The sequence below is a fragment of the Sceloporus undulatus genome, chromosome 4, assembly GCF_019175285.1.
Source record: "Sceloporus undulatus isolate JIND9_A2432 ecotype Alabama chromosome 4, SceUnd_v1.1, whole genome shotgun sequence".
Taxonomy (NCBI): Eukaryota; Metazoa; Chordata; class Lepidosauria; order Squamata; family Phrynosomatidae; genus Sceloporus; species Sceloporus undulatus.
In genome coordinates, this window is record NC_056525.1 from 44,737,387 (window position 1) to 44,763,297 (window position 25,911).

The window sequence follows — 25,911 nt, forward strand, 5'->3', positions numbered from 1 at the left end:
GCTGATCTCTGACTAATTTGTCTTTAATGGACAGTATTAAATCCCGAAGACTGCTATCTCAGTTGAATTTTTTTCTCACAATTCACTTTTCTCCCCCTCCCCCTCCTCCTCCTCCTCGAGCCATTTCCCCCAATGTCTGGGTGAGGAGTACTCATGCAGGAATATTTTTTAAAAAAAATAAAATAAGTGTCTGCATTTAGGTTGTTCCTCTGAACTTTCTTCATGTTTTCCCTCTAGGGCCCCCTCTAAACAAACAAACAAACCAACAACAAAAAAACCTGAGCTCAAGAATGTAAAACAACATAGTGAGGTGCAATAAACTGCAGTATAACATTATAAACAAGATTTCTACTCCACCTTATCTTTAATGTGAAGTCAAATATCTGCTCTGTGTACTATTGGAAAGAAAAATTATAATGGAGGTTTGTGTTCAGTGATAAAATGGAAAAGCCCTGCCTTGGTGGTTAATTCTGGCTGTGGTTCTGAGTTTCTTACTGAGTGATCCTTTGCTAGCATGATCAGAAACATTTTCCAGATAACACCAGGAATACATTTAGTGTCCAAGCGGCATCTACTGTGTTTATCGAACAGTCTGGAATCAGAAAGTGGCAACCTTCCCACCTTATCTCTATCTTTTTGCTTTATGTCCTTTTCTTTCCCTTGCTTTGCCTCCAGCATGATTAACTTTACCTTAAATTGCATGAAGTGGTTGTGCAGATGTGCTAATTGAATTCAGCATAATTGGCAATAACTACCTGTAGAGAAACAATTTCTTGTTTTGTTCTAAACAGAGGAGGCTGTCAGATGAGATTGACAAACTGAGATTAGAAATTGGCCAGTTAAAGACCAGAAGTGGATCTTTCCTTGATAGTGTACATACAAGGTGAGGACACTGTTTCTTTTTTGTAGCATGGTATAATGTTCAAAGGATTCAATAATTTATCTGTCAGAATTATTACACTGATGTATGTATGTACATACGTGTGCATCTGAAACACTGGCTCTGATTGTGTTAAAATATTTGTAAATTTCTTATTGATAAAGTGTTTCTCACACCTTTGAGTTCTGCACATTGAGCCACCTGTGTTTGGAGCCCACCAGTGTTAAATTCAACTTAAATAAATGTTTTGGCCAATACAATATTGCTTTAATTAAAAACATTTTATGCCAGGTAAAGTGCACATCTTTTTATTGAATGGTTGCATCATACAGTACAGTCTATTTTGTGGTGATGTATTGTTTCAGTTGATTTGTTGATAAGTGTTAGCTGTGCAGATTTAAAAAAACTGAGGCAGGAACACCTAAATAAGTACCCATAAGAAAATGTGTACATGTTTTTCCTTCTCTCAATGATATCTTTAGTGTGGAAAGAAACTGCTTCCTTTTTCTTAGCCTCCTGGTTCCAGCCTGTTTAAAAATAAGTGGGAGATCAAGCACCCTTTTCTCTTATATTCAACTGGTAAAAAAGAGTAGTTCTGTAGTGGAACGTATTTTTTGCAGGTTGAAAAATAAATAAATCTCTGTTTCAATCCCTGACATATTAGATGAGGCTGGGAAAGTTTCCTGCCTGAAATTATAGAAAAAGAGAAACATTGGCATGCTGTGTATGCAGTACCATGTTGGACAACATCTAGGGTGTGGTGGTAGAGGGTTTGCCACTGCTTGTGCTGGCTAAGAAAAGTGAGGAGTTGTATCATCCAGCATGAGAAAGTGCCAGGTTTTCGAAATGGGGAGGGAGGGGGTGATCAGAAATGTATCTTTGGATAGAATGAGGAGCTCCAAAAACTGTCATGCTCAGTGGGAACAGAGTGCTGGCTAATAGGGGTTGAGTGGGTGGTGGAGGCTGGAGGTGAGGTGGAACAGCTAGCTTGAATCCCATTTTGAGAGAAAGGTGGGATATAAAATCCAGTCAATCAATAGGATGAGGTATCCCGGAAAAAGGTTTGTTCAGCTGACTAGAATCTAAACTGGAATAATCTAGACAGCAACATCTACAAATATCAGGAAGCCTTTCCATGTTTTCCTTTGAATTTTTAAACTGTCCTAATGCAGTTCAAGTGAAAGTAAAATCTGTTTGCTTGCCAGCATTTTGTGATCCAACAGAGAGCACACCTGTGTTACATGCCAGCAAAAAAGATCAGGTAGCTTAACACCTACTGCTGTCTAACTATTAATTTCCTAACTTTGTTGTTATTGCTGAAGCCTCACCGTTAGGTTGGAGGGCTGATGTCTTATGAGCTTCAAAACAGCAACATATGAAATGTGTAAAATAACTGTCACTTAAGTGTATAAAAGAGGGTTACATTCACAGCTAGATTGTGACGGATTATGATCATACTTGAGTACAGACTTGATATCTAATTGTCTGTTTTGTCCAAAGCTGTTATATGTTGATTTAGTTAGTACATTGTTATCTTAAGAGTTTATACATGTCTTTATTTTTACAACACAGAGAGACACTTTCCTCTTGATTTCAACCTTTATACCATTAGTGCAGCGTTGAGGCCCTGGAGGCTATTTTTCAAGTTTACCAAGGGTTGATCACCCAAAGGAATGGGACTTGACTGGAGATGAGGGGCATGAAGAAAGGGGACATTTATGTGGCCTATGCTTAGAATATAAATAAAGAAAAAAATAGCTGAAAATGTACAGAAATGTCCATTCATTATAGCAAAAAATGACTACTTTCACACACAACCCAATTGTATTTTTTATTTACTTTATATTTAACTCTAGTGTTTATTTCCTATTATTATCTTTTGTTATCTCATCCCTAATCACTAAGATCACTTACTTGTAACTACTTGTTGTTAATTCATTGAAGACTAATTAGTTAGAATAATTCCGATAATCAAGTTTCCCACCATCAGTTCTCCTAATTCATTTGTATGTAATTTGTGTTTAATTTTAAAGGATTTGTAAATGAACTTACTCATTTCCATTTTCAGTATTTGGGAATTTCTTATAGGTAGGTGGGTGACAGAAATAATTGAATGGCTGTATGTAATACAGAGCCTATGTTAGATAAAGCTGCGGATGACTTTGGCAAGAAATTGTATAATAATGTGTGATACATACGAAGAGAAACTCAGAGGAGGAGGGTACTTCCAAAATGCCCTCAGGGTTGTCAGTTATTGCCTTCCCTTTATCTTTAATTAATTATTTTCCCTCTCTACAGTATAATGTTGAATATTTTTAGAAGTTTGCTATTCAATTGAGGCAAATTTTGAATTTCAGTGGCAAACTAAATTTTGCCAAATGTTGACAAAGTTTGTCAACAGGTTTAATTTATGGAGAGGCACTGGTAGGCTGTAACGAAGGGGTTGGAGGGTGGCACTGTTAAGTAAATATAGGTGGGGAACCCATTTCTGTCAGGGATTTGAAGGGTTAAAACACAGCACACAGGGAAATGCTTGATGTGTGTGTGTTTGGCCATGAGCATTCAGCAGAAGGACAAGGTTGATTAGCACAGCTGATGCTCATTGGCTCAAGGACACTTCAGTGTCTACGTGCACGTAGCCATGGATGATGAAACCATGTGTCTGGATTGCACAGGGGACACTTGTCATGGTTACACACAGGAACTCACTGGGTTTGGGAGACCACATGGTCTGGAGTCTATATAAACCCAGGGGTTGCAAGTGATAGCTTGTGGGTTTGTAGTAGGAGTTGGTTTGGAGTTTTCGAGATCTGTATTTGTATTATAGCACTGTGAATAAAGAGCACTTCGGGGACTTTGCTTCTCTGGTGATTTATCAGAAGAAGTCTTGCATCGCTTTGCTGAGTGTCCCCGGAGGTTCCTACATTGCTTCAGTTCCTGGAAGACATCCAGTTGCTGTTATCCCAATTGACTTTGGAGCCACGCTTCAGTTTCTAAAATTGCTAGCTCTGCTACAAAGGTCTGATTTAACCCCAGGACTCGTTTGCATTGCTGACAGTGGTTGTTGGACCCCAGCAGTTGCGCTGACAATTTCTTCCTGAGGACTTAATTTCATTTTAGAGAAGTTCTTGGATTATTATTATTATACTTTATCTACAGCACTTTACTGCTGTAGATTTACACAGCGCTCTATATACAAACAATAAAATTGATAAAAATGGAACCTGCCAATGGCATGCATACATTCTACAAAATACATATAAAACAATAGATAATAATATAAAATAGAATTAGATAAAAATAAGCAGGCAGCAAATTAAAAAACATGAAATATCAAATCAAATGTTAGATAACAATCGGATAAACAATCACACAATGCCTGGGAACGCTTCCCTGAACAATATAGTCTTCAACTCAGTTTTGAAACTGGTTAAAGAAGTGATGACCTGTGCTCATGGGGGAAGAAGGTTCCAGGAGTGAGGGGCAGTAATTGAGAAGGGACAAATCCGGAATGGGGCAGTGGAGATCCTAGGCTGGGATAGCAGACCTTGACTACCAGAACAGAGGGTACGGGTGGGAATGTGAGGAGAAAGAAGTTGAGATAAATAAGTAGGGGTCTGCCCATGCAGGGCTTTAAAAGTTAACAGCAGAAGCTTACACTGAATACGGAAGGGGAAGGGGAGCCAGTGAAGGGATGATAATAGAGAAGAAACATGGTCAAAGTGGCGAGCGGATGCATGCAGCTGAATGCTGGACAGAAATTAAAGAATGGAGGTGAGAGAGAGGGAGCCCTGCCAGAAGGAGGTTACAATAATCTAGTTGTGAGATGACCAGAGTCTTGGCAGTAGAAGCCGAAAGAAATGGATGGATTTTAGCAATATTGTAGAGAAAGAATCTACAGGCCTTGGCTGTGGCCTGGATCTGGGGGATATACGACAGAGAAGAATAAAAAATGAAGCCAAGACTGCAGGCTTCCTGGACTGATCGAATAGAGATGTCGTCAACAGAAACAGAAAAGGAGAATTGAAGGGTGGACTTAGGTGGAAAGACAAGAAGCTCCATCTTGGACATGTTGAGCTTCAAATGCCTATGGCGCATCCACTGCAAGACAAGATGAAACTTGCGGTTCAAGCCCCGGAGAAGCTCAGGGGTGGAAAGATACAACTGAGTGTCATCAGCATACAGATGATAGGAAAAACCAAAGGAGCTGTTAAGTTTTCCTAGGGACAATGTGATAAGAGAGAACAGTAGGGGACCCAAAACAGAGCCCTGGGGAACTCCAACAGATAACAGAGCAGAGGACAAAGTCTGACCACCCGTGACCACTGCAAAAGATCTATCTAACAAATAAGATTTAAACCAATCAAGAACCGAGTCCGAGAACCCGAGGTCAGAAAGTATCAACTAGGAAGCAGTGATTCAAGGTGTTGAAGGCTGCAGACAAATAGAAAAGTATGAGAACAGAGTAAAGGCCATTCACCTTGGCCTGCAAAAGATGGTTGGAGGTCTTGGTGAAGGCCGTCTCTGTAGAATGCCGCGGGCAGAAACTGGACTGAAAGGGATTGAGAATGGAGTTGGCTTCAAGAAACTCAAGACAGCGAAAAATGACCCGTTCCAAAACCTTAGAAAGAAAAGGAAGAAGAGAAATCAGACGATAGTTAGACAAAGAAGAGGGGTCAAGAGAAGATTATTTTCAGAATTGGGGAAACGAGAGCATGTTTAAAGTCTGAAGGAAAGGAGCCCGTAGAGAGAGAGAGATTAAAGATATAGAGAAGTGAGGGCAGAAAAGAAGGGGCTATAGAGATGAGAAGATGAGAGGGAATTGGATCAAGAGAACAGGTTGTAGGTTTGGAAGAGTTCAGGAGCATAGAGAGTTCATCCAAAGAAACAGGAGGAAACACAGAATTTTTTAGTTGAAGGTGCCAGAAAATTAGTGGTAGAAGACAAATCAGGAAGAACTGTCTCAGATTGAATAGTGGTGATCTTAGTGATGAAATAGTTGGCGAAGTCACTAGGGGAAAATTATGAAGAGACAGGGGGAGAGGAAAGTTTAAACAAAGTGTTGAAGCAGGGGAACAAACGCTGCAGGTGCCTCTTGCTGGTGCAGATCAACGATTTATAATAATTTTGTTTTGCCATAGACAGGGCATGTGAGAAGGATAAAAGGACAAATTTATAATGAATAAAATCGGCCCACTCCCGGGACTTTTTCCAAAGACGTTCGGCAGCTCGAGAGCAGGACCAGAGGAACCTAACAATGGGAGTAAGACAGGGCTGAGGCCTAGTCATAGAGGAAGACATGTGTACAGATACAGGGGCAAAGCTGTCAAGAGTTGAAGAAAGAGTGGGGTTAAATGAAGACATAGCTGAGTCAGCAGACTCCCCAAGAGATAGAGAAAAGAGAGATGAATCCACGGACTGACTGAGATGGTCACAATTAACAGACTGAAGATCACGAAAATAGTGTTGGAACAGTATGACGAGGAGGTGGGATATAAGTAAGAATAAATGAAATTAAATGATGATCAGACAATGGAAAATCAGCTGCCAAGTAGTCAGAAATGACACACTTAGCAGCAAGAACTAGGTCAAGGCAGTGACCGAAAGAATGCGTTGAAAAGTTGGAATGAGGTTGAAGACTGAAAGAAGCTAAAAGGGAGTCAAAGTGAGATGTTGAAGGATTCTTGGGATCGTCAAGGTGGATATTAAAGTTACCTAGGATCAAAGAAGGGGCTGCATCCAATAGAAAAAATGTCAGCCATGACTCAAAGTCTGAAAGGAACTGGGTAGCAGAACCAGGAGGGCGACAGATGACTGCAACCTGCAGCTGTAAAAGAAAAAGAGAGTCTAACAGAGTGAGACTCAAATGAAGAGAAACAATAGCTAGGGGGAAAAGAAAGAACTTGAAACTGGTAGGAATTAGACATAAGATACCCACCCCTCCTCCTCGGCCCTCAGGGCGGCTTGTGTGGGTGAAAGAAAGACCGCCAAAAGAAAGGGAAGCGAAGGTAGCAGTATCATGGGCCGGAAGCCAGGTTTCAATAAGAGCAAGAAGATTAAATGATCCAGAAAGAAAAAGATTGTGAATTACTGTCGCTTTCGGAGCAACAGAACGACAGTTGCAGAGTGAACAAAAGAATGGAAGCTGGGTGATAGGTAGGGGTCGAATAAGGATCAGATTAGGAGAAATGCTTGGAGCCATGGGAAAGAAAGGTTTGAGTATCCAATAATCAACAGGAGAAAATGCAACAATGACAAGAACAGAAAAATAAAAGCTAACAGTGCTTGATAACATTGCCTGAACACAAGACATGAGAGATCTAATAGATAAGGATGGGTGACTTTGGAAGCCTCTGCCCGATGTCCCAGCTGCTGAGGATGGTGGAAAGAGGGATGGCTAAGAGCTCTCTGCTTGGCGTCCCTGGTGTTGCTCTATCCACACCCCCTCTCACTGCCAATCTGAGAAGGAGTGTGGCTAGAGCAACACCTGGGATGCCAAGCAGAGGCCTCTTAGCCACCCCTCCTTCCACCATCCTCAGAAGCTGGGATGTCGGGCAGAGGCTTCCAAAGTCACCCTTCCTTATCTATTAGAGGATACATTCCAGTGGTGGAACAAAAAACCATCCAGCATATTTTAGTTTACACCCATCATTAACACAAACTAGATCTTAAAGAGGCATATCAGCCTTTTAGAATGGGAAAATCATCAGTATTATTGTGGGGAAAGGGACATGGCCTTCTGAGAAATCACAAAGGGACAGAATCAGTCCAAGGGCCAGAGGTTCCACTCCTGCTTGTTTGTACTATACAGCAAATGATGCCATTGTCTCCCTATGATTGTCTACACTTCTTTGAGTTGCTGGCATATTCAGTTTAAATCCAATTCAGGTGGCAAAAGTAGAAGATTTCTCTCAGGGAGACATTGAAGAGCTACAAAAATCAGTGCATTGCAATACTGGGTAACATGAACTTTTAGAATGGCCTGGAATAATGCAGCTGTAGATCTTGTTTATCACATAACCAGGTAGGCACATTATGATTTGGACTGCATGTAATTTGTATGTTTTTTGACAGATGGTCAAGCAGCTTAATGATTGTTTCAGCATGCACCTTCTTGCATCTCAGCCCAAAATTACCTTTAAAAAAAGCAGCAATGCTTTTGTTATAGAATTAAATTTGGATCCATTTAGTCCCAAAGCTCAGCTGTCTTACACTGAGCTAAGGAGCAGGAATTCCCCAGTTATTTATTTCTCCTACTGCCCCTGGTAATTCCTCACAGCTCTTCAACTTGTTCATGACTATAAATACCCAGGATTTCAGTAATAGATAAGATTTCATCTTTTGCTAGCAACACTTACAGTGTACAAAACAGTTCTAGAAACTTCCCATATAGGAATGTGCTAACAAATGAAACATGGCTGTATTTGAGTCAAAGGGTCAGAGATGAATGTGACTAATATCAGCACTTGTTAACTCATATCATGAGAGGTTTTCTTGTCATGCATAAGCAGAGAATGGTGTTCCCACCCCCACCCTGCCACTGTCAAGTACTGTGAGGCCAGTTGGTAGTACTGGAAAGTCTCACACTCAGCTGTCACTTTGCCTTTGATCTTGTTCTCTCCAGATTGAAATGGGGCTCTTAAGCTCAGCCAGTGTGATGAGAGATGTGTTGGTAACATGCATGGGATTCTAAGTGTGGCATGTCACTAGCTAACTAAATAAACATTTAAAATGTTATTTGAATATGATGGTGAATTTGTTATTACAATTCAGATTAAATATATATGCATAGGGTACATTAAATTTCAAGCTTGATTTTAAATAACTGAAACTTAATTCCCAATTCTCTTGACCCAGTGAGCCTATATTAGACTTTAACTAGCTAAATGTGAACTACCTATTACTTTCTAATCAAGGGAGCAGTTAATTAACATTCAAGGTGAAGCTCTTCAACATTTGGATTTTCATATACTGCATTCTGAAGTGCTTCTTTAAGTTAGATATTGGCCTCAATTCAACAAGAAGAAACATGGAAATGGCAACTGCATTTGTTTCCCAGGGCTGAAAGCAGTGAGCTGCAGCACACCCTTGCTCCATATACTTTGAAGGAAGTGGTGTTTTCCTCCTTCCTTAACTAATGTTTGGTGGAACTGCAGACCCACCTTAACTGCTTCACTTTAAATTTCATTGTTGCATTAGCTTGTGGTGTGGATTTTTTAAAAATTGTTTATTTCTTGAGAGCTGTGGTGAGTTCATTTTGTTGCAGAAGGCAGAGAAGAAATATTGGTAAAGAACATACTCTCTTTAGCCTTGGAAAACACACAGAACCCATTTCATCTAATTAGATTGGATGCTGTTGAACAATGGAGTTTATCACACTGAGATTTATGCAGCTCAGATCCAGGGTGACTCCTGGTTCAGCAATGTGAATTCACGTTGTAACGTGAGTGTTTTATCACACCTGGTTGCCCTTCCATTGCCCTTCTGAATCAAGGGGGAATCGAATCCAAGGCAAGTCACGTGATGTGGATTCAGGCAAAGTGGAGTGAGTGCACATTGTATTATCACACCGGTGCATACCATGCGGATTCACTTGATTTGAACTGGGACCTTGCACATACTCAGTGGGGCTCTGAAGGCATCCTGAACCTTTGCACTTCCGGGGTGAAGAAGGGAGCCTGGTTCCACTTTCATGTGAATGACAGTCTGCTTCACGTTTCTTCCTCCTTTCTATTTTCCCATCCCTGGCAGCCAAATTCAAAGGGGTCCTCCGTGTCTGAGCCCGCATCTATTTCAGCTATATCTACATCTATCTTCCTGTCATTCTCCTCATCCATTTCAGCCACATCTATATCCATCCTCCGTGTCAGAGCCCCCATCCATTTATTATTATTAATAATAATAAAAAACCTTATTTTTATCCCACTTTTCTGTGGCGAGACAATCAAAGTGGCTCACAGCATATTAAAATATCCACATTTACAACATTATGGCCCAAATTCCCACCCTTAAAACAGCATTAAACATGTTACAATTAAAGTATCTATTAAAAACACAATAAAAAATAACGAGAACAGAGCAGTATTATTATTATTCACTGTAGAAGCTGCAGGTTTACTTGGAAGTAAACCCTTTGGATCTGAAGGAGACCCATTTTGGAGGATTGCAGAAATGGTCCAGTTTCCCTTTTTCTCCATGCTCCCTAAAATACCACCTCCCTGAATCCAATCCACGCTCCTTCCCTTTGTAATAGTTTCCTTCTCTTAGGTTGCATCCGCACTGGGGAGATAATCTGGTTTAACTCCACTTTAACTGTCCTGGCTCAGTGCTATGGAATTCTGGGAACTGTAGTGTTGTGAGACATTGAACCTTGTCTGCCAGAGAGTTCTGGTGCCTCAGCAAACTAATAACATCATCATCATCATCATCATCATCATCATCATCATTACTATTATTTTAAAAACATTTTTTGGGTTTTTTAAAAATTATTATAATTGCTCTCCATGCTCCCTAAAATACCACCTCCCTAAATCCAACCCACTCTCCTTCCTTTTGTAACAGTTGCTTACTCTTAGGTTGCATCCGCACTGGGGAGATAATTCAGTTTAACTCCACTTTAACTGTCCTGGCTCAGTGCTATGGAATTCTGGGAACTGTAGTGTTGTGAGGCATTGAGCCTTCTCTGCCAGAGTGCTCTGGTGCATCAGCAAACTAATAATGTAGTTCTCTGCTGTCGCCCCCAAACTCTGGAACGACCTGCCGGATGAGATCCGTCAGATAACATCATTAGACAGCTTTAAAAAAGCGGTCAAGACGGATCTCTTCCGGCAGGCCTTTCCAGATTAACCATCCCGGCCCAGGTTCCCAGGTTCCCTGATTCCCTCATTCCTCCCGTGGCCCCATCTTAGAGATGGTTGAGGATCAACAGAGGGATATCAGGGTTTTTAGTTTTAATTGCTGTTTTTATCCTTGATATTGTATTTTTAATATGTTATACTATTTAATACTGTCTTAAGGGGGGGAGGGATAAAGTGTTTTTAATTGTCATATTTTATATTTTACTGTTGTTAACCGCCCGGATTGGTTTGCCAGAGGGCGGTATACAAATAAATATTATTATTATTATTATTATTATTATTATTATTATTAAAATAAATTATTGTTATAATTTTAAAAATAATAAATTATTGTTAAAATTATTATTATGGGAGTTGGAGTTTGTTGTGGGGTCCTTGGCTCGAGGCTATGGAATTCTGGGAATTGGAGCCTCCGCCCCAGCATCCGGTGGCCCCCTCCTTTGCTCCCATCTCTCCCTCCACCCTCCTGTTTATTCTCTTCACACCTGTCATTTAGATGTAAATCTATCTCTAAATGCACTCTGCTTCATCCAAATGTGTCACCTATCTCTATATGCCCTCTGCTTCATCCAAATGTATCACCGGCAAAATTATTATTATTATTATTATTATTATTATTATTTTGCAGTGAAAGAATTTTTAATAGTAATAATAATATTAATAAAAAAATTATTTCGCTGCAAAATAATCAGTGTAGAAAGCTGCAGGTCTACTTGGAAGTAAATCCTTTGGATCTGTAGGAGGTTGCATCTGCACTGGGAAATAATCTGGTTTGACTCCACTTTAACTGTTCTAGCTCAGTGCTATGGAATTTTGGGAACTGTAGTGTTGTGAGATATTGAGCCTTCTCTGCCAGAGAGCTCTGGTACCTCAGCAAACTAATAACTTATCATCATCATTATTATTAAATAAATAAATAAATAAATATTACTATTTTAAAAATATTTTTTGTTTTTTTAAATTATAATTATTATAATTATTCTCCATGCTCCCTAAAATACCACATCCCTAAATCCAATCCACTCTCCTTCCTTTTGTAACAGTTGCCTACTCTTAGGTTGCATCCACACTGGGGAGATAATTCAGTTTAACTCCACTTTAACTGTCCTGGCTCAGTGCTATGGAATTCTGGGAACTGTAGTGTCCTGAGACATTGAGCCTTCTCTGCCAGAGAGCTCTGGTGCCTCAGCAAACTAATAATTTATTATTATTATTATTAAAACATTTTTTGTTTCTTTTAATTATAATTATAATTATTCTCCATGGTCCCTAAAAAGACCACTTCCCTGAATCCAGTCCACTCTCCTTCCCTTTGTAACAGTTGCCTCTGGTTTAACTCCACTTGTACTGTCCTAGCTCAGTGTTATGGAATTCTGGGAGTTGGAGTTTGTTGTGGGGTCCTTGGCTCGAGGCTATGGAATTTTGGGAGCTGGAGTTTGTTGATCCCCTCAGCCTCCGATGGCCCCCTCCATTGCTCCCATCTCTTCCCCAGCCTCCTGTTCAGTCCCTCCATCCCTGTCATCTACCCTTCCGAGCAACGGAAGCAATTGGGGCAAAATTGCAGCACAGCATCATGGGAAATTTGCCTCTTTGTGGGGGTGTACTGGGAGGAAAGCAAAGTTGCATTCCACACCAGACCAATTCAGAGTGAAATCGAAGTGAGCTTGAATATGAATTCTGTGAATTCACTTTTGTACCAAATTCACCAAAATGAGGAGTCACTTTGGAATCACTGAGAAAGTGCCACGGAAGGAGCTCCCATAGAATTGAATCTCGTCTAATAACACATTCACGTTATGACGTGAGTCGCACTCACGTCGGATCTGAGCTGCAAAATCTCCAAAAAGCTCCGTGTGATATACTCCAATGTCTTTCCCTGCCTGTGCTGGAGAAGACAGAAAGGATAATTGATTCCCCCCCTCCCCTTTTAAATGGGACTAATTTTAAAAGGTTTCATGTACTGAGTAGATTGAGCTATGGTGAAAAGAAACGTTCCTTTCACCCTACCAGCTTTGGACTACTATTCCTTAGTACCAGTTACCAGTACATGATGCTGTCTGACCCCTCAGTTATCCAACATTTGTTAATCTGTTTTTACTGTGTATGTTTGCATATAGTCTGTCAGTTAAAGTATGTGTTCTTGTTTTCCCAATTTAAGATTAGCTGAACGTTTGGGCTTTTCCATACAATATTTAGACAAATGATATTGTACTGTGTATTTCATCATGTGTGTTCTGTTGCTAATTTTGGACATTGACTAAAAGAACAATAGAGAAACCATATTAATATATATTTAAATTGAGGATTTCAATTTAAAAAGCAACTCCTGATTATACTAAATAAGAATGATTTGAGGCACTTGATCCCTCCTCTTTATTTTTATAGGTCCCTTGTTGGAAGTACTCCAGATCTCAGATATCCCCTGAGTACCATGGTGCATGTAACACCTGAACCCTTTGGAACACCCTCCAGCCTTCACCGGGCACCAAAGAGCCGATTTACAGCTCTGAGGGAAGAACCCTCCAAGGTAAAACTGATGTTTGTCTTGTTCCAGCTAATCTCTTGTGGGTAGCTCCAGTTATGTCTGTATCTTGGAACATATCACAAAATCTTTGTGATGGCAACAGCTGCAACAGCTGTCCAGGGCCTTTAAAATGGGGCTTTGGCCTTTCACTTGGCAGTAACAGCTGCAGACATAACCCCCTTGAAGGAAAGAGGCTCCCTGTTGTGTAGAAAGGCTACTGGACGATGGCCAGGACAATACTTAAGTGATGGGCTTGTGTAGATGATAGTGAGATGAAGTTTCAAAGGATCACTGCCACACTGTGAAATCTGGTCAAGAAAGAAGCCTATTGTAGCCCTTATGTTTTATTGCTTGGTTGGGCTGTGGTGTTGATACATTTTCTTATTTCAGTGTTTGTTTTTAATTATTTTTATAAACCATGTTGAGATTTGGACTGAAGGCATATGCAAGTTTTAAATCATTTCTGGGCTGCTCAAAACAGGACTTGTTTAAGTATTGTAATTGTAACTACACTTTGGGAAGAATTAAAATGTGTTCAGTAGGGTATTTGTTGTTAAATGCTTTGAAGCTCACTCTGACACCCTATTATAGGGTTTCCTTGGCAAGGTTTATTCAGAAAATTAAATCTTCAAAGGCCATTGACCTCCTGTTAGGCTGAGAGATTGAGATGTGTGCAAGGCCACCCAGTGAGTTTCTGTGGCTGAGCAGAGAATTGAACCCTGGTCTGTCAGGGTTTTAATCAAACACTATAACCATTATACCATACTGGTACTCTGGATGGGGTATGTGCAAATTGATTTTACAAAGTTTCATGTCACTGAACCTGTATCATTCTTCATTTCCATCCATTCAAGACATTAACAACAGGTGGAATGAAAAGTTATTGGCAGCTGTCAAATGTCTTGGGGAAGCTTCAAGAATCTATTTATTTTAGTTTGTTTATAGCCTGCCTTTCTTCTGTACTAGAATTCAAGGCAGTCAATATATTTTTGGAATGATTTAATAATAATAATAGGATTTATTTATATGCCGCCCAATCACTGGGAATCCAGGCGGCTTACAACACAGGGGATAATAGACGGTTCCCTGCCCTCAGGCTTACAATCTAAAAAGACATGACACAAAAGGAGAAGGGAATGGTGAGGGGGGGAGGGGATCAGGTCCAGCATTCTTCTCTCCCTCTGAGCCTGGACCAAGGCAGATGGACTGGAGGGAGGGCTCTTCTTCAGGCTAGCCCTGGTGGAGCTGGGCCTGCCTGGTCAACTCCCTCATAGGCCGGAAGATGACAGTTAGGAGGGAGGAGTCTCTTCTTCCAGGCTACCCTGATGGAGCTGGGCCTGCCTGGTCAACTCCCTCGCAGGCGAGGATGGCAGTTATGGAGGGAGGGGTCTCTTCTTCCAGGCTAGCTCTGATGGAGCTGGCCTGCTGGTCAACTCCCTTGAGGCTGGGGATGGCAGTTACGGAGGGAGGGTCTCTTCTTCCAGGCTAGCTCTGTGGAGCTGGGCCTGCCTGGTCAACTCCCTCGCAGGCGAGGATGGCAGTTATGGAGGGAGGAGTCTCTTCTTCCAGGCTGCCTGATGGAGCTGGGCCTGCCTGGTCAACTCCCTCGCAGGCTGGAGGATGGGTTACGGAGGGAGGAGTCTCTTCTTGCAGGCTAGCCCTGATGGAGCTGGCCTGCCTGGTCAACTCCCTCGCAGGCTGGAGGATGGCAGTTCAGAGGGAGGAGTCTCTTCTTGCAGGCTAGCCCTGATGGAGCTGGGCCTGCCTGGTCAACTCCCTCGCAGGCCGGAGGATGACAGTTATAGAGGGAGGAGTCTCTTCTTCCAGGCTAGCCCTGATGGAGCTGGGTCTGCCTGGTCAACTCCTCGCAGGCCAAAGGATGGCAGTCTGCATTTTGCTATTTCTCAGGTAGCCCAATTTTGTTCACGTTAAGGGTTCTTCTTTCCGGTTGAAATTATCCAGTGTTTGTGGAAGCCATTGAATCCACGAGGAATAGCAAAATAAAGACTCAGCAAGCAAATGGGAAACCACTCAGAGTCAGGGGCTTTCCCAGCAGATATGATCACCAATTAGCAGACTCTAATCTCTTTGCATTGCTTCCCCGCCTGAGGCCTGCCATCAGTACAGAACAATACACATGCAAATCACTCCTGCATTCCCTCACACAGTATATATATACCAACCTTTTCCAGGCAAGCATTCTCTGAAGATGCTAGCCACAGATGCTGGTGAAACGCCAGGAAGAAAATCTTCTAGAACATGGCCACATAGTCCAAAAAACCCCATAGGTTTGCCATAAGTTGTATATGACTTGAAGGCACACAACAACAACAAAGTAGCCAGGTCTAGATTCATATCCAGGGGTAGCAATGTTGGTCATGTAGAAAAGTACAATAACATCCCAAATCCACAAAACAGTGATACCTTTGTTGGGCCAACCTAAAATATATGTTGCAAGCGTTCAAAGCACCACTGGCTTCTCCATCAGACAAAGGTGTTAAAAAAATATTTTTATTGTTTTTATTCATTGAATCTGTATGTACAATGCTGTGTACATTTACAGCATTATAGAAATAAACTATAATATAATATAAATAGTCAATAGCACAGGAGAAAAAATTGACATCTTAGTCACAAGCCTGCATTGTTGTTGTTGTTGTTCTGAGTATGAAGATATCTATGCACTCCTCCTTCTGGCCATGTGGTACTGGGAAACAAAGTATTTAAAGTCCAGAAAATTTAAATTACATTAGCAAAAACAAAAATATACTTCCTATGGATCAAGGAAGTTTCAGCCCTTTGTGAAGCCTAGATTTCATAAGGCAAAGGAAACAGTAGCTTATGGCTGATAGGGAACTGGCATCTTCTGACACAGACTTACTCTTGCATACCCGACATTCCTTTCGGAAGACCAGATCACAGATCCATGAGGCTCGGTTTCAGCATAGTCCCTCAGGTTTGGTTTGGTGAGGGGGATGGATGCTAAGGGTTCTCTCGTCTTGTTTACAGTTATGCAAATTACTTCCTCCATTTGACTCCTTTTGTTGGTATGGAAGGCTGTTATTGCCTTGCATTTATCCTTTTTGTTATATTCAGGACTGGGAGCTTGCCCAGCCAGGTGGGTTCTGGCCACCACAGCTCACATTTGACAGTGACCAGAAATCTCTGATGTCGATGAGGATGATCAGGAAACAGTCTTTAGCTCCCTGGATGCTGTCTCCTAGTGGCCATTCTGATGCCCAGACCCTTGCCATGTGCTTCAGGAACAGTTGGATGCCATCAATGAGGAGATCAGGTATGGAATGTATATCTATTTCGTGCACACTCTATATATTTGACTTGAACCTCTTAGTGTCCACATACTGAAAAATGACTAAACAAATTAAAAAATCTGTATGGTTAGTCCCAAAGAAATGCATAAGGTAGCCCTACACAGGATTAGATTACTTAAAAAATGAAAAGAGAGAGAGGAGAGAGAGAGAGAGAGAGAGAGAGAGAGAGAGAGATTCAGTCAACATCTTAGAGCTAAGATGAATACTGGGTTCTGGTCTTTAGCATTTCATATATACTCTTATGGAAAATGATACAAGCTTTTCATTCATTCATCTTTAGTTTCACCTGGCAACCTGAAAGTACATAAAAGTTTTGAAATAAAAAAGAAATATAGAAATAAAAAAATGTAGCAGTATATCAAGGACAAATATGCACCATTTTAGCTTTCTTTCTGGGCCATTTAAAAAGTTGAGGAAACAAGTACAAACTAGGAGGAAGATGTAACTTGTAGACCAAGTCATTTGCCTCAGTGTACCATGTACCACCAACCATGCCATTCTATTTCTAAACACAATTTAGTATACTCAGGACTTATCCTTATGTGGTGAACCAACATTGTACAAAGAGAAAATTTCCTACCGTAGTGTGTTCATGTCCATATTTATTATAAGCAATGAGTACCTTACCTTACTTCTCCACTACAACCTCTTAGTGTTTGTGCATGTAGTGTTTGGTACCCCATTGCACAATTTGTCACTCAGATATCCTCAAGTTAAGCTTTTTACAATATAAACACAAACACAGAAGGCTTGGTGGTTTTATTAAAGATGTGCCTAAAGTCTGTGCTGAGAAGCATCAGGAATCTGGTTTAATTTTGTAATGAAATTCAACTTTGGTTTTCTGTTTGATGAGAAATATAGAAAAGGGGGGATGGCTTAAAGCATGAGTGTGCAAGGAGCAGCCTACTTACCCCCTAGAAATAGAATCGATGCCGTATGTCTGGAGTGGCCTCTGGAGAGGGGAAGTAGAAAAATGGGGAGAAGTGTTGCCTTCTGGGTGGTGTGTGAGACACAGTTCTAGGTTGGGTCTGTGGTCAGAGTCATTTGTACCCAGAATCCTTGAAAGCCTTTATCTGTTCTGCATAAGTGGTTCAAACATGAAGGAATCACAAATGATGCTATAGACTTAAAAAGATGTTAACATATATATTCCAGCATTTCCTCGGAGCATAGTGAAGTCTCCTTTGCAGGTTTTTAAACAGAGGTTAGATGGTATCAGTCAGGGTTACTTGATTTGGTGCTCCTGCATGGTAGGGGGTTGGACTAGATGGCTCTTGAGGTCTCTTCCAACTCTATGATTCTATGATTTAGCTGAATTTAAATGTGTTTTCTCCTTGAATGATCCAGGAAGAGAAGGAATCAACTGAGCTGCGGGCTGAACAGTTGGAAAGCCGATCACCACGGTAGCATGGGGCCTAATTTAACACAGCTCACGGAAGAGAGCATCCATTCCCACCTCCCTGACTGCCTTGTCCTTGGCCACTCATCTCCTCCTGTCAGTGGTCGCTCCACTCCGAAGCTCAGTTCTCGCAGCGCAGCTCAAGACTTGATCGAATATGCAGCATGACTCTTGTAAGCAGGAAGGAGAGGAGGGATGATATATTTCCCAGAAAGACGAGTGGGATGTTCAGTTATATGCTTGCTCTCTTTTTTAAAGTGCTCTCCTTGCTTCCTCTCTTAGCTTCCTGCTGATCTAAGTTGTAGTAAACCTTTTACACTACTAACCGATGGGCCTCTGCCTAATTTTAAGTAATTCTGTTCTTTTGTGTTTCATCTTTATCAGCCTAGTGACCTGAGGGAACATCGGAGAAAGTTACTTGTGAGTTTGTTAGTTCCTTCCTTCTTCCTTCTTTTTTTTTTTTTGAGTTGCTCTTGTTTCTTTTCTGTAATCCAGTTGCTAACTGTTTTCTTGCTAACCCTACAATAACGATGTTAAGCATTCTAGTACACTAACATAGTGGAGCTGGCCATAATCTTGAACGCTTCTGTATTTTCAGAAGTGTAGCAACACATATTGCAAATATTTATTTGTGTTAGACAGGGATTCTCAACAAGTTTACAATCTCTAAAAGCACCAGAACATTTCTGTAGGTTCTGCAACCCAGGGAATTTGACTTTACCTTTGTTATATTTCAGAAAGATATTGCTTTCACGTATCTGCTTCCCTTTCCTCATACCTGGTATAAGCAGTATTCAAATTCTCCTTACAACAGAAAGGGAAAAAATCCATGAGGAAGATAGGTAGGAGGCAAGCTTATTATTTTTCCCTCTATTCTTAAGGCTAGGGTAAAATCAAGTTCTCTAGGTTGTAGTCTACCAGTTATCCTCTTCTGTGAAAGACATTATTCTGATAATTTTGAGTAAGGTATTGCATAGGAAAGTCATATTGGCCTGTTACAGACAGCCAAAATAAGCTGCTTCGAGTCACAGTGGAAGTTTGGTGTTAACAATGATGCATGCGTCCTAAGAGTCCAGAAGTCGCACCAAAGCCATGCCTCCAGCCCTAAGGACTGGAGCATGGCTTTGGTGTGGCTTCTGGACTCTTAGGACGCATGCATCATTGAAACACCATACCTCTACTGTGACTTGAAGCAGCTTTATTTTGGCTGTCTGTAACAGGCCATTGTTTCTTCTGACTGTTGGGTCATACATATTTAGACATTTTCAAAAGGGTTGTTCTGGGGGGGACTTTTAAAGCTGTCTTCAATCTAGGATGAAGGTCAGTATGCCTCACGTCATTGGAAATAGGTTTGCATGTTTTTTTACTAAGAAGATAAAGTTAAAAGTCCTAATTTTTTTGTGCCCAGAATAAAAATAAATAAAAATATAATGTAGTAGAGGTGTAAATGTTTAAAACTAGGATATGAGGAGATGAAAGAGCAAAGATAAGGAGAATGAAATTCTGGAGGGCAAGTTTGAATTTAAAACCTGACTGACAAACACAAATAATGGTTAATAGACAAGAAGATATTGCCAGCCAAACAGTGCTTTTTGTGAGAGATGGACACTTTGTTGTCCTTAGTTTTCTCATCAGTCAGATTGGGCCTCATGTTCCTTCAGGCAGACCACAAAATGGGTGTGCATAAGGTGACTATATAATTGTCATGGGCACCTGATAGGATAATATCAGGTTAAGGATGGAACTGTTGTGTGAGTATTTTCTAGCTCAGGATTCCAAACTTTAGTGGTCAGAGGAACAAGAGATGAATTTGAATTCTAAAATGCATCAAATGAAAGGATACTGTTTTGACTGTTAGTATCTTTATTAGAAGTAATAATATTAATATTAATATTAATAATAATAATAATTATTTATTTATATCCCGCCCCTTGAAGTCAATCGGGGCAGCTAACGGCAATAAAATACAATACATTGTACATCAAAATTCTCTCCCCCCTTAAAAAAATATTAAATCAATTATAATTAAAACCAACAAATTAAACAACATACACATTATTACAAGACAAAAACAGAACAAAACAAATAAAACAGTAAACTATGGTAGCATTTCCAGGGAGGACCTTGGGGACTCTCATAATAACAATAAGGTTCCTGAGGCTCAGGTTATCTATTCCGGAAAGGCCTGCCGGAAGAGATCTGTCTTGACAGCCTTTTTAAAGCTGTCTAAAGATGTCAATTGATGGATCTCGTCTGGCAGGTCGTTCTATAATCTGGGGGCGACAACAGAAAAAGCCCTCTGGGAGTAGCCGAAAGCCTAGATCTTTGAGGCTGTGTGTGGGGAGGATTATATGGGAGGAGGTGGTCCCTGAGATAGTTTGGACCCAAGCCATTTAGGGTTTTAAAGGTGATAACCAACACCTTGTACTGGGCCCGGAAACTAATAGGCAGCCAGTGGAGGGACTTTAATACCGGAGTAATATGGTCCCTCCTCGATGTTCCTGACACTACTCTGGACGCCATGTTCTGCACTAATTGCAGTTTCCGAATCAAGCACAAGGGTAGCCCCATGTAGAGCGCATTACAGAAATCTAGACGTGTGGTTACCAGCGCATGTACAAAGGTCTCGAGATCTCTTACTTCCAAAAAAGGCCGCAGTTGCATATCAGCTGAAGCAGATAACAGGCGCTCTTGACTGTCGCATTTACCTGATTTATCTTCCGGAACGACGAGTCAAGAAGCACCCCCAGACTGCAAACACAGTCACTAGAGGAGAGTGTGACCCCATCCAGGACTGGAGATTGCAACCCAATTCTTGGTTTTGGGGCAGCTACCGTGAGCACCTCTGACTTGTCCGGATTCAGTTTCAATCTGTTTTTCCTCATCCAGCCCATTACTGCTTGGAGACATTCATTGAGAGAGGAAATGCCATTAGAATTCGAGGCCGATGAACGAGACATGGAGAAATAGATCTGGGTGTCATCAGTGTACTGATAACACTCAGCTCCATAACTTGGCCCTTCAGATGTTATTGGGCTACTAGCTCTTGCGAGTATAAGAAGTGGTAATGCGTTTTGGAAGTTGTCCAAGAACATCTGAGGCAGGGCTTCCTATGCCTGACTTATGCTATTCCTGGTCAGTACAGAGACTTTGTACTGCCTGACATTTTGAGGGTTGGTTTATATTCCTATTTCCTTCTGTGACCTACACACTTCTTAGTACCTAGGTAGATTATTCCTACATCTCCTGCCCTTCTGCATTCTGTTGTGGGATGGGCAGTTAAAAACACATACAGTTGACCCTTCTTATACACTGAATTTTTATACACGAATTCAAGCATCCACGGTTGGAAAATGTTCAGAAAAAGTATAAATTTCAAATGTCAAACTTTGGTTTTCCCATTTTTTATAAGGGACACCATTTTGCTATGACATTATATTTAATGGAACTTGAGCATACACGGATTTTGTTATACACGAGGGATCTTGGAACCAAATCCCAGCAGATAACAAAGGTCCACTGTATCCTGTTTTTCAGAGTTGTTGGTTTTTTTTTTGTTTTTTTTTTTTTTTGTAAGTGGTTCTTCCAAATATTTGGCCTTTTTTAAAACCAGTGATCCCACTATTTGTCTGGGATTGAGGCTTGATCTATAGGTGCAAGTAAGGAGTAGATATGTTTGCATCTGCAAAATTAATGTCTGTGAACATATATATGACTTCAAAGAAAGAGTTACTTTCATCCATGTTTTACTTTGGCAATTCATGAGAGGGCAAAAAAGAAAAGCCCTTGAAGATTGGGGAATGGCAAAATTCAAGGAAATGTTCAAGGGGAATTAAATCTAGCTTTCTTTAATGTTACATGGGAGGATTAGGCTTTCTTTTATTCTTTTAGTTCTACAAAAAGCATACTTCATGCTGGTCATAGAGGACAACAAAGCCCTCTGTGCAGCATCCATCCTGACTGTATTTTCTGAAGGCTAGACTATAAGAGTGAAGGTGGTGCTGTATGGGCATTGCTGTGATCCACCCTTTGCGAAATATGGGTGGGATTAATGCTGCACAGAGAAGTTTATTTCCCACTGTGAACAACACTAGTATTTATATCCTAATATTTATTTCCCACTTTATTTCCCACTATGAACAACATTCCCTGTTGTTTTATTTTATATTATTTTTTAAAAGAAAGGAAACCTTCAAATTCTCATGTAACACTATTCCTTCCCCTTCCCAACAAAATCAATTTCTTCAAATGGGAAGTCGAAGGCTTTCATGGCTGGAATCCATAGTTTTTTTGTGGTTTTTTCGGGCTATGTGGCCATATTCTTGAAGAGTTTATTCCTGATGTTTCGCCTGAGGCCTGCCATTAGCAACAGAACAATACACATGCAAATCACTCCTGCCTTCCCAGGTCACACAGTATAAATATACCCAACTCCTTTCCAGGCAAGCATTCTCTGAAGAGGCTAGCCACAGATGCTGGTGAAATGTCAGGAATAAACTCTTCTAGAACATGGCCACATAGGCCCAAAACCCCACAAAAAACCATTTCTTCAAATGTTTACTGATGCCTCCAGGAAATAGTAGCCTCTCCCCTTGAATATTTTCAATATTTTTGGGGGGTGGGTGGGTGGAAAGAGAATTTCAACCTGGTTTTTGAAAAACAGCTACCCATTTTGCTTTCAAAATCCACTCTCCAGAGTTCACAGCATAATTGCAGTCTGGCTGGCTATGGTAGTGTGCAATATACCCCTACCATTTCCTGCATGTTTCCACCTGCTTCTTTCCTTTTACCTGTCTTTGTATTCAGCCTTAGTGCCTGCCTGTGATCTGCTCAGTTTAAATGAGTTTGGACACAATTCTTGTTTCAGCAGTGCTGTTCTCCCTCAAGTGTACATGTCCTATGGCCTTTATGGAAGCATGTTTGCTCCTTGTGCTTGGATGCTGTTTGCAGTGTCAGATTCTATTTATTTAAGGAGAATGTGTTAAAGGGGCAGCCAAAACAATTTTTCATTGATTTCCCAGTGTTTGCTTAGCCTGACAAAAATGATGTTGCTACTAACAAGAATCATAATATTTTTCTAAGACAGAAAAGCTAAGGCTATGTTTTATGGGAGAACAAAATATGATTACCACTTAAGCTTCTGTTTGCCTTGACCTATGCATGCATTGGTCTTTAAATCCACTCCTTCAATTGCTTTTGCAAAAGGAGGCTTAAGCAAGGCACATGGTCACCATCAATGCTTGGATTGCACTGATTGGCAGGAAATTGCTTGGCCCCAACCCAGAGAGTGGAGAACATTTTAAGGGTTCTTCAAGGATGGCCCTTATAACAGTGGGAAGCTACTTTAGAAGTGACAATGCCAGATGGAATTACATGAGATTTCCATCTAAATGATGCAAGCTCTTACCTGCTTTCAGAGATCTGTAGAGTTTGAGCAGTCACACTCAAAGATGGCTTTGGATATATGTTAACTTCAAGCTGGAGCACTGGCCTTGAGTTGGCAGAGGCTGCTCTCTTCATTGTTAAGTGTTGCTGACAGGTTGCAACCTGTCTCCCCCTTCCTGCTGTTATTGGGCTCCATTCCTTCCCATTAGGGCTACTTCACTCCAAATGACACTGGTAATTGCCACTCAGTCATCCAGGCCTTTGGATTAGGGCATGCAGTGAGCAGCAGCCTCCATGACACTCTGAATGCATGTGACCCTGTTCCACCTTCTCCTTTAATTGAACTGGCAGGTGAGCTATGCCAATGGTGAGTGTGTGCTAGAGATGGGAGGGTGGTGTTCAAACAGGGATCTGCACTCTGACCTCACATTATCTGTTCAGTCACCAGCTGGTCGAGATGAAAGTCGAGAAGATAAAACTACCATAAAATGTGAGACTTCTCCTCCTTCCTCACCCAGGACCCTGCGTCTGGAGAAGCTTGGACATCCTGCTCTAAGTCAGGAGGAAGGCAAGAGGTATAGGGGTGTGGCAAGGGATGAGAGAATGAGCTCTCCCTATTGTAAGTGGCAGATATACTCCATTTCAATAAGCTAAAAGGTGGATCAAATGTTACACAATAGTGCCCCCCAAACTTTCCCATTTTAGTTGGGAGCACAGTACAGAGGAATGGGAAGTACAAAACCAGGTTCTATAGTGTACAATGCTACAGAAGCATTCTGGAGGATGTGCTAAATGCTTATTTTGACTCCCCCTCTGAGGACTGGAACATGAATTGGCACAAGCTGTTAGAAACCTGGATGTGCATATATTTCAATATAAGTGAACAGGTTATGGATGTCAGTAACTCTTCATAATCTCCTATAAGAGGATCTGATTTCTTTTTTGTACAGCAAATATTGATGGTGCACAATTGCATTGTTAGACCTGATAAGGGCAATGCCTGTCAGATTATGGGAGTTGGTGTGGAAATGTAGCCATAAAATGGATTCTAATCAAGTGGGTGGGCAAGTGCTGAAGTATAGCAATTCTTGCTTTTTGCTTACTAGACATGATGATATGTTTGAGATACTGGTGCATATTTATCTAATGGCTGCTGACCAGTGACACTTCCTATGCCATCAATAGGGAAACTCAAGCTGGCAGGCCTAATCTGGCCTACAAAAGTCTTCAGCCTAGTGTGTGCTACTTCAATAGGTCTGCCTTTTTATTTGACATGATCTTAATCCCCATTGTAATATACCAGATGACAAGGTTTAAACCTTCCCATGCACACTACAGTGGAGATGAAGATCAAGATCCTTAAACCTCACCAATCTGCATGCTATAATAGGGATGAAAATTATGTGTCCTTTGCTCCTTAGCTGACTGATGTGAATCATCATTTATGAGCAGAGGAAGAGAGTTTAAATTGTGTGTGTGTGTGTGTGTGTGTGTGTGTGTGTGGTGGTCTCTATATGAGACAGTTGGGTATTTGCATTGGGTCATACTCACTGCTGGCGTGCAGTAAAACTTTGTCTGTTTGCCATATACTGTGTATTCACCTCCCTCTGTTGTCTAACAGTATTTTCCCCTCTCATGTTGACAACATGGTAAGATAAATAGGCAGCTTAAAAAAGCATAAGAGAATATGATTGTTCAGATGAACAGTTTGTAAAACTGGGAATTTTGACTTCAGATACTTCAGTGTATAACAATGATTTATCTCATTAACTTATACTGAAACGGAACTCTCTTTCCCCTTCACTTTCTTCTCCTCAGTGGTTTATCACAAACTTGGCAATGTCTCTTTCTCTCTCCCCCAAACAGAGGGCCATTGGATATTCCACTGTGAAAATTACTTGGAACATTTTGGTAAAAGGCAGATGCAAGGTTGACTTCAGAGGGGGAATGTTACCTTCAGTTCTTTTTAGATGCTGATAGTGTGAATCTCTTGCTTTTTCATTAGTTCTTTGGAGGACCAAGCAAGTAACCCCAGCAGCAGTAATAGCAGTCAGGACTCTCTGCACAAGGGCTCCAAGAGGAAAGGCATAAAATCTTCTATTGGACGCTTATTTGGAAAAAAAGAAAAAGGCCGCTTGATCCAGCTGAGCAGAGAAGGTGCTACTGGGCAAGGTCTCTGATGCTCTATTCTCCTTCCAAATCTCATGTCATAGGGCGATATCTGGCCCTTATGGGTTTCCCGGGTGTTCATATTCTCTTCCCCATAACTCCATCACATATCAGTTACCTTCTCCTAAATCTTAGTTACTGATAGTAAGAGTTGTAAGCTAAAATTTTGTTTCCACTTTTTTGCTTTTGGCCTCACCCATCACTGGAATGTGTCTGACATTGAATTTGTATATTAGGTTTAAAGAGATTATTTATCCTTTCTATAAAGCTGGAGTAAGCAAAGCTTGACCTTCCAGATGTTGCTGCAATGCAAATTCTAGCATTTCTGACAACTATCTTAGGGCTGATGGGAACTGCAACAATTT

General features: G+C 41.0%; 1 protein-coding gene across 1 annotated transcript in view; it reads left to right on the top strand.

Annotated features, from left to right (window-relative positions):
• Positions 1-25,911, top strand: part of PPFIA4 (PTPRF interacting protein alpha 4) — a 188,462-nt gene that overhangs the window by 117,754 nt on the left and 44,797 nt on the right. The window contains 14 exon segments of the mRNA XM_042464276.1: positions 792-883; positions 13,123-13,264; positions 16,358-16,412; positions 16,415-16,469; positions 16,471-16,514; positions 16,517-16,555; positions 17,930-17,987; positions 17,989-18,025; positions 18,027-18,072; positions 18,075-18,137; positions 18,140-18,165; positions 18,377-18,412; positions 23,819-23,952; positions 25,383-25,549. Coding sequence (XP_042320210.1) covers positions 792-883; positions 13,123-13,264; positions 16,358-16,412; positions 16,415-16,469; positions 16,471-16,514; positions 16,517-16,555; positions 17,930-17,987; positions 17,989-18,025; positions 18,027-18,072; positions 18,075-18,137; positions 18,140-18,165; positions 18,377-18,412; positions 23,819-23,952; positions 25,383-25,549 — 994 coding nt within the window.